A 9291-nucleotide genomic window follows, 5' to 3' on the forward strand; every position below is an offset into this window, starting at 1 on the left:
GCCAGTGTCCACGGTCTGATAAATTTTTGTTAAAAATTAGGTTAGACAAGATTGTGTCCTTTAGTCTGGGAGTCGGTAAAGTGTTTTTAAATATTTTCAAATATATCCTGTTGTATTATTTCAAATTGTGTATTCTTTTCCCTAATAAGTAGACCTTAGAAAATACATTCTTGAGGTTTGTACTATGTAGAAATGGAGGACAAGTGGGATGCTGCTGCCAGAACTGGGCGTTTACTTGGTATTAGTAGCAGCAGGGGAAGGATGATAGGAAATTTGGGTCTGGGTTAATTTTCGAACACAGAGTCAAGTCATCTCTTTATCCAGGAAATTTAAAGAGTTTGGTACTTCAAGTTCAGATTCAGTGTTCATAGAGATTAAAAACAGTGGAAGCCAAAAACTCTGGTGGCTTAATGTCAAAGTTCTCTAGAAAAGAGCTGGTATCCTGGGAAGCTGACTATGGCCAGTCAGGCCTAAGGTCCAGCACTGGATCCCTCCCAACTCCCACCATTGGACCCAAGTCAGGCTCTATTACTCAGCCTGAAGTCAAAACTAAAGCAGACACAGACAGGTACATGAGCAGGAGCTCACTGCCGAAGGATGGCTGTCTTTCCCTTTCTGGCCTCTGTATGTCAGATATCCATCAAAGATAAGGGCTTTCAGAAACATTTTAGCAACAAAATGATTTCCTACTTTTTGTCAACTTAAAGCATTTAAAATGTATGACCTCATGTAGGGGACCATGTCCATTCACCCTCGCATACCAGTTCCTAATCACCTGGTACATTTTAATGTCTGAAACTATTTTATTTCTGCACTCAGAGAAAGTCCTAAGAAAGGTGCAGTCAAGAACTGTGGGAGGCCAAACTTTTTCAATATTAAAATGTGGGTGCCTGAGGGTGAGCTTTCCTTGTTAGCATCTGCCCAAATGGGTCCCTCAGAAGAAAGCTAACGTACTTGAGTCTACCATCTAGATAACATAGTGCTCTATCTCTGACCTCCACACAGGGACTAGGGAATGGCTTCCCTAGGATACATCCTAGGTCTATTAAGGCTTTCCCTGAATATGATGTTCCTTCTCCTAGTAGGAGAGATCTGGGTCTGGTGCCAACTCCAGAATAATAAGAGAAGGGTTTCTGTGTACTACACTGAGGAGCTTGGGATTAGACCAGATCCCACTGGCAGGAACTGTCCCCCATCTGCTCTTTAGAAACAAGAGATTAGGAAAAATAAAGATGGGAATAGGGACTCAGTGTATTAGACCCTATTTCCAAAGGACTATTATTAACCAGGGCCCCTGAAGGAAGGGGTCTTTGAGTGAAGGTTAGGATGAGACCTCCAACTGCTAGGATAACAATTCAACCTTGGCTTTAGTCCAGATGGCAAGGGGGCTAACGAACCAGGTTATCTTTATTCACAGTTGGGGAGGTGGAAAAGGGGTATCCCCTGATCAGTCCAAGAGCATGGATGTTGAATGGGAGGGAGGAATAAAGGATGGAGATTCAGCATTCATCCTCACCCAGCAGAGCATAGGGGTTTGGGCCTGCCAGGTGTGAAGGCCGGGCAGGGGTGGGGGTGTCTTCATCTCCCTCACCCTCCTCATCGGCATCTCGATCCTCCTCTCCCTCCTCTTCCCCAGAACTGCTCAGCTCTTCTTCCTCATCCTCATCCTCACCCGACAGTCCCACCCTCCCCTGCATCATCACCAGCTCCAAGGTTTCTGGATGGGACTCCCAGGAGGCTAGAGGGAGTGGGGAGGAGACAAAAAGAGGATGATGAGGAGTTAGAAATGAGGGAAGGATGTCTGGATCCTTTAAAAGAAGAAAGCCTATGAATAGAAATATGCCTGAAAGAAAGGGGGCAATGGGCAGGAAGAAGGTGAAAGAGGGGTAAGAGAATGAGCTGCGAGAAATACAGGAGACTTGAGCCCCTAAGGGAAGGAAGCCACAGAAAGCCAGATGCCAAGGTGCAATATAGGAAAGACACAAGGACTATCAGGTTAGATGCCATTGGTGAAGGAAGGCTGGGATTTGGGTGGGAGGCAAATGGGGAAGGCCAGACCCTAGGAACTGCAAGCCTGCTCCTTTTACCTCGCTGGTCACTGTAGCCAGGTGGACGAAGACAAAGGCTGAGCCGTCCGTCAGCAGCCAGCCGAAGGAGGCTGTTGGCTGCTCGGTACACATCGTTCCTAGCTGCTTTGGCTGTCTTGTAACCACGCTTCTCAGCCCAGGCTACAGGAAAGGCAGAGGGATGGAGAGATAAGAGGGCATGAATCAGTTAGTTACCCTGCAGCCTCACAGGCCTTCCCAAAAGGATAAGCCCAGAACAAAAGAGACAAAAGTGGGAGCACATCCAGAAGAAGGGGGCTAGAATGATGAGGGGTACTCAAAACCATGCCATATAAGGAACAGCGGAAGGAGTTGGAAAGCATAACCTGAATAAGGAATGACTGAAGAGAGTCCTGAGAGATATATCTTTCGGAAGATGAAATTAGGTATATCTATATAGTTCCAGAAGGCAGAACACTTGAACCAAAAGGTAGGAACTACCAGGGGTGTGTTGGGGGGTGTGGGGAGGGGAGGGAGGGGGAAAATACTTTTGTTCAATATAAGAATATTCTAACGATTAGAACTATTTACTGACGGAACCGACTGGCTTGTGAGGCCCTGATTTGTCACTGGAAGTATTCAAGCAGATGCTGGGAAACTATGCTTCTGTAGAGACAAATTCATGCTCCAGATAAAGGCTGAACAAGATGACCTCTGAAAACCCTAATTCCTAGGATTCATTTATTTAAATTTTCTCTAAGATATTTAAAGCCAAAGAGGTAGTTAGCTAAAGGAGACAAAAAGGAATCTTGGAGAAAGGACAAGAGACAGGATAGGGGAGGACAGGAAAGAGGAGACAAGGAATGAGACCAGTAGTAATGAAAAGGCAGGAAGAGCACAGGATGATGGATTTACAGCGGGAAGGGAGCTTACGGGTCAAGCCTGATCCTTTCATTTTAGATGAGGAAGCTGAGTCTGGGTAGGTTAAATGATTTGCCTAGGGGCATACGGCCACTGAGTGAGGGGGGATGTGAACCCAGGTTTTCCTAACTCCAACTGCAATGCTCTATTTCACCATGTTACCTCTAAGAGAGGAAAAAGGAGGAAACAGTGACTGACAGAATGGGGAAAACAATGCAGGGGGACAGGGATGGTGTTACAAGGGTAGGCAGCCTGTAGAACCCACCTTCGCAGATATCCCAGGCACACCAAGGGGGTTCATGCCCTGACTCTTCAGCTTCAGGGTGTCTCAGCCGAAGAAGCGCCTGGACAGGTATTCGGGAAGCCAGGTACCCCACAGAAGTGTAGGGCTCTTGGATCTGGGCAATGGGGTAGATCCCAGCCAAGACCTAGGACAAGATCCAGAGGATTAGTGAGACCCAACATCTTATTGACCCCAAGCCCCATCTCTCACTCTTTTCAGGGAACTAGAAACCCAGGCTTTAGTTCACAGTTCATACCCTTTCTCCTTTAGCCCTTAACCTCCTCAGTGCCCAGAAGCCTAGCATATCTGCCTCCCTCCACCCCTACCTTCCAGTCCCCACACCTGTAGTTGTCGGGGCAGCAGGGAAGGAAAGATAAGGCCAGGGCAGTCACAAAGTCGAACAGTGGGTGTGAGGAAATATGTCTGAAAGTAACGGGTGTGGCCAGGGGTTCTGGAAACGCTCACCACCTTCCGCCCAACCAGCCCATTGATCAGGGACGACTTTCCCACATTAGGAAAACCTGTGGGAAGAGTAAGAGCAGTGAGGGGAGCAACGAGGAAGGAGGAGAAAGGTGAGAGATCACCTGTGGCAGTTACAAGTTTAGTCAGAGAGAGGGAATGATCAAATCACAGCTCAAAGGGAAACAGAGGTCAGGAAAAAATTGTGCCAAGGACAGGCAAACCAGGAGACACTTCATCCCTACCAGCTCCAACCCCACCCACTAAAATATTCAGAGAGATACAATTGTCTGCTCCTCTTTCTCCAAGTAATTATGGTGTACCCTTTGCCCTTTTTAATCTGAAAAATCCCTTGGTCTCCTTAATACCACCAATCACAGAAACTTGCCTTTTGATGATTTCAGAAAATCCTAGACAGTACCTTAGAGGTAGTTCATCTAGTCTAACGCTATTCATTTTACAAATGAGGAAACAGGGGAAGTGACTTGCCTACGGTCCCACAACTAATCAAAGGCAGAGCTAGGAAGAAAAAATGTTATTAGTCCAGTGGCCTTTCCATTATTCCACCACTTCTTCCCATATTCAAACATTATTTCAATAAAACAGACAACCTATAAACAGCCTTTTTTTTTTAGGTAGATAAGCTTTCATCATCTGGTCACCACTGCAATATCTATTCTATCCACCCTCCTAAGCTTTAAGCCTCTTTTCTCAAAGGAGCCCCTTGGTTGAGAAGAACAGTTTCTATTAGGTAACAGATTCTACTAATAGTCTGGGTCACACCCCACCCTGGCCCAGCAAACTGAAACTGAGGAGAGGAGATTCTTAGAGACTACCAAGCCTTCATACTCAGTTACACAGTCCCCAAATACTCAGAATTGCACCTCCTGACGCTAATGAGAAACACCGTTCCTGCTTCCTCACCCACACAGCCAATAGTCACAACTCCATCCTTATATCGTTCTCGGGTTGGGCCAGTTGGCTCCAGAGCTACATCTGTTTGCTGCTCCACCAACACTGCTGGTCCTTCTTCATCTTCCTCTTCCTCCCCTGAGCAAGTCTCCCGGCTTGCTCCAGCTGCATCCCGGTCCATCTTTTCTTTCCAGCTGCTTAAATCCACTGCCACAGGGAGAGACAGATTGGGAGTTTTCAGATTTCTAGGGAAAAAAACCTGTTTCCTTGCTTAAGTTTCCGGAGAGTATAACAAGAAAAACAGCATGGCATGGTGGACAAAGAGGTAAACTCAGAGCTAGAAAGCCCTAGGTTCAAATCCTTCAGAGCAAATCACTGAACCTCATATTACCCCAGGCAATTCTCTAAGACCAAATAACTTATAAAGCAGTTGCAGATCTGCATTGTTAGAGAGAGGCCCTTCACAGGGAGTTTCCTATGGTAATGAAATCACAGATTCAGGCCACCCCCCTGCAAAAAACGAAAAAGTAACCAAGAAGATTCTGCTGGAGGAAAAACAACCAAGGGCCCCACCTGTCCACACATACCGTGGACAGTGGAAGATATTCGGCCAGTTTTGCTAGTTCCCTTGATTCTCCTAAAATTATCGTAACTAACAGGCTGACTTCAGACCCTCCCCAACCCTCTTCAGACCTTCCCTCAAATATATACTCAGACCTTTTCCCGCAGTAATGGTCTCACAAGCCCTTAGCAACTGTTCTGGTCCCAGGGCACGAGTCCAGCCCCTTCCTTGCTTCCGGCGCTTCTTCAAGACTGAAGACAGAAGGGGAGAGGTGAAGGGACAATGAAGGCCAGATCCTGTCCCTTTCTCCTGCTCCACTCCTGTCATCCTTGATCTCTGTTTGTTACCTCCATTCCATAAAGCCCCCCCAGAGGGCTCCATATGTTCTCCCACACATCCCTATGTTATCCAAATTCCACTCACCAGTCTTTGGGTCCTGTGGGGTTTGGGGATCCCGAGGGAAAGATGTGAAGAGAACAAGGTGGAGCCGGGGGTAGTGCAGGCGAAAGTGATACTTCCAGGCTATAACGAGAGCTGGGGGAGCCAGGTCTACTTTGTTCAGCACCAGTATCAGTGACAGCCCTAGTTCCCCTGTCACATACTCATAAAAGGCTGGGGGAAAGTTGATGACCTGCGGGGGAGGGGGAGGGAGAAGGTATGAAGAAGTAGGAATGAACCTTTAATTCCTCCCTCTCTGATCTACTAGGAATGATTTTATAGGCATCAACTTGTGTGGCTGTAGGACAGTAGAGAGCCAAATGAGTAAAAGAAATCCAATGAACTCAAGGCAAAAGAACGCTCAAGAGAAAGGCATTCTGGGGGAGGTAAAGCTAGTTTGTCGGCATCAGGGAATAAGAGAGAGACATTTGAGAACAGGAAAAGTGAAACAGGAAGACCAGATAAACTGGATAAACAGCAGAGGCAGGACGGAGGGTAGAACAGTTTTTATTTCTTACTCTTAAACTAGAAAGAAGTTACAACTGGAGAAGTGCTGTTATTTAATTCACAGCACTTTGAAAAGTCAAAGTAAGGGAGAGAGTATTGGGAAGGAAGGAAGGGATGTGAAAAAGAGTTACTTAGCTAGTTCCTAGAGAAGGACTTGAATTTGTTCCACCCTCCAAAGCTACAAAAAGTAGTTTGGACTGGCTAAGAAAGTGGCTGTTCGGCAGAAAAAGACTAGAGTCCTGTCTTATGGAATTCAGGTTGAGAAAGAGAGGAAAAATCTTTCACTTACTGGATGACGTATGTCTGTGATGAGAAGGACAATATCAGACATCTCTAGCACCCGCCATAACTGTCGCCAAGTCTGAAAGAAAATAGGTCAGGAAAATCTCAACCTTGTGCTGCTAGTTACAGATCAGTGACAACTTGTAACCATGTACCCGCAACTTCACAAAGGTGCATGTGTCACCTACCCCACTCTCCCTTCTTCAGGGACAGTTCAACTCTCCAGGTGGATCATGTAATACTCTGCTCTTATCTTACCTCCAGGTTGTGCTCAAAGTAGCTGAGCTGCTCAGAGGAATAGGCCCCATGGATCTTTCCCAGATACTCTTGGAAACTCCGTTCTTCCTGGCTCATCAATTGCTCCCTGGACATCTCATAGTTCCAAGGGGGTCGCCGGGGAAAGTCTAGGTCTGCGAAAGCAGAGAAGAAGGGAAGTGTGGGTGCTTTCAGGACCCACATATCTGGCACTATTTTTTTGCCAGCTCTGTCCCTTCTATCTTCTACTCCCCTGAGAATCAACTTTCCCACATCTCAATCCTTACTGGAGCCTGGATGGTAGATGTCGCCGATGTCAAGCTCCAGAGATTTCTCACTGACAGGTTTCAGCACTTGTTCTCGGGCAGCCCTCTTTCTCCGCTCCACCTCTTCCCGGCTTTCTCTTTCAAAGTGTAGTCGGTATCTGGGGAGACCCAAGTATTCAACTTAGTATATAGTGTCCACAAGTCATAATTTTCCAGATTCCCCTTCAAAATTGTAAGGGTATTTTCTCTGTAAGGATCCAGGTATCTTAATTTTCTGCTTACCTCCAAAGTCCACTTTTCTACAGATAAAAACTTTCTCCACCCTCTCTCAAAAGAATCAAATGCCCTCAAGATAACTAAGGAATCTAAAGTCCTTCCTTCAGCGTTTTTATCTCAGCCTATCTTCACCCTTCTACTTCACCTCCCTCCACGAACACACTACTCTCACTTACTTTCAGGGCAATGAGGGGAAATCCCAAGTGCCGAGTTCCCCATCCTTACCTATTGGGGTCAAAGCGAAGGCCAGGGCCGTGGGTCGGCTGCTGGTTGAGGCGACGGATCTGCTGGGTCACAGATTCTCCATCAGAGGTGTCAGTCTGGTCCTCCCTCCGCTCCCGGCTCCCGCTGCGGCTGTTGGAGCTGGAGCGTAACCCATCCTGCAGCCCTACAGGCAGGCACAGGGTATCACCTGACGCCCAGCTCTCAGACATGGGCACAGGCATCTGATTCGTCCAGCTCTCCCCTTACGGCCCAACTTCTGCCCCCCATATCGACCCGAGTATTCTGCCTCTCGACCCAGTTTCTCTTTCCTTCTCCTCCACACCCCACAACGGAAGCCTCCCAGGACCAGGAGGTAGAATGCAATTCTTTCCCATCTCCAGCATCCCTTTCGCCCGATGTGGGGGCCCCTCTTCTTCCAACTAAAGGGACCCCTCTCTTCTCCAGATGTGGAGAGCTCTCCGTCCATCCCCTCCTCTTCCAGATGCGGGGGAGGTCGGAGGCTTTTTTCTCCTTTCTCCTTTGGCCGGGAAACGGCTGGCTCTGCGCCCCCCCCCCCCCCAGATGTAGAGTTCATCCCTGCGTCCAGATGGACAGGAGTCAGGCCCCGCCCCCCTCCTCTGCCTCCCTCCCTCCCTTGCCTCGTTTCCTCTCGCGCTTGTCCTGCAGCTGTTTCTTCTTCTGCTTCACGCTGAAAGGCTTCTTCCTCGGCATGGCCCGGTCTGGCTCCCGTTGGTCTCCAGCCCTGTCCGGGCTCCAGCCGCGGCCGCTTCGCTTCTACCGACACCCCCCGGACTGCCCCAGCAGCGCTGGGCCCGGGACCCTTGGGGGCGGGGCTCCGCGGTGACGTCACGCGGAGGGTCAGACCAAGTCTCGCCTCCTCGGGGAAGGGGGAGTGCGTTGTGGGTAGGAGGGCACAGGACGGGCCACCGGTGTCCTTTGGGTGGCGGGGTTCAGTCGCTTCCCTCCGAGTAAAGTACAAGAGTGTGTGTGAGGCGAAGGGAAGTGCAAGGGCGGAGAGACGCGCGACGCGCCGGCCACACGCCAGTCCCTCAGGAGTCCTGGGGAGGGACGGGGGCGGTTCTTGGGGGTGTGGAGGAGGGAGCCGCGCCGGGGCGCCGACCGACCGCACTGACTTCGTCACGGGCGATACCAATTCCCATTCGAAGAAGGGGGGAGAGGTACCCATCCTTACCCTTCGTTCCTGGAGAGAATCTACGCACTCACCTGGTGGGGTGAATGGACTCTACCACTTGCGAGGTGGGGAAGGGCATAAGGTTAAACATAAGGCTAAACCAAAAAGACCTAGCCGAAGAAGGAGGTTGATCATTCCTGAAAGGAAAGGGGGAGGGAGGGGAGGGAGGAAAAGATGATGAAGTACTAGGTTGCCCTGGAGATCCCTTCAGAGAAGGTCAGGGGTCATGTTCAGAGCAGCCACGAGACACTGCACCTAGTGGAAGTTAAAAAAAAAACAAAACATGGGTGGGATTGGGTTTATCGTGCGGTTTAAAAGGTCGTAATTAAAGGCACTGAGGCTTAGATGGTCTAAGCATCCTTTGGGGGAGGTCAGAGGTCATGAAGTTGAAAGAGGTGGCGTGGGCCATCAGCGGTTACCAAGGTTACCACGCAGCCTCACTGCTCCTCCTCCTCTTCCTTTCTCCCCCCTCTCCCAATGCTCTGGGCCGTGGTCCTCTCGACGCGAAGATAAGCCTCCTGGTTTTGTTTTTTTTTCCCTTTCAGGTGGGAGGTGTGGGGAGAGGGAAGGGGGGTGGGGTGGGTGGGTGTGTGTGGGTGCGTGTGTGCGCTCTTATATTGTAACGCTACATGGAGGGAAAGGCACGCGCATGCGCACTCGCCACTTCT

At 49.2% G+C, this 9291-nt stretch overlaps 1 protein-coding gene across 1 annotated transcript; it reads right to left on the reverse strand.

The window, feature by feature from the left end:
- Window positions 1-1389: 1389 nt before the first annotated feature.
- Window positions 1390-8570, reverse strand: GNL1 (G protein nucleolar 1 (putative)). Its single transcript, XM_036767499.1, has 12 exons — window positions 8070-8570; window positions 7432-7594; window positions 6952-7088; window positions 6668-6819; window positions 6417-6488; window positions 5606-5813; window positions 5338-5433; window positions 4633-4827; window positions 3592-3770; window positions 3232-3394; window positions 2088-2228; window positions 1390-1738 (listed from the first exon to the last, which is right to left on the reverse strand). The coding sequence occupies exons 1-12, from the start codon at window positions 8140-8142 to the stop codon at window positions 1500-1502; spliced, it is 1818 nt and encodes a 605-aa protein (XP_036623394.1). The 5' UTR covers window positions 8143-8570; the 3' UTR covers window positions 1390-1499.
- Between the last annotated feature and the right edge of the window lie 721 nt (window positions 8571-9291).

The sequence above is a fragment of the Trichosurus vulpecula genome, chromosome 7, assembly GCF_011100635.1.
Source record: "Trichosurus vulpecula isolate mTriVul1 chromosome 7, mTriVul1.pri, whole genome shotgun sequence".
Lineage (NCBI taxonomy): Eukaryota > Metazoa > Chordata > Mammalia > Diprotodontia > Phalangeridae > Trichosurus > Trichosurus vulpecula.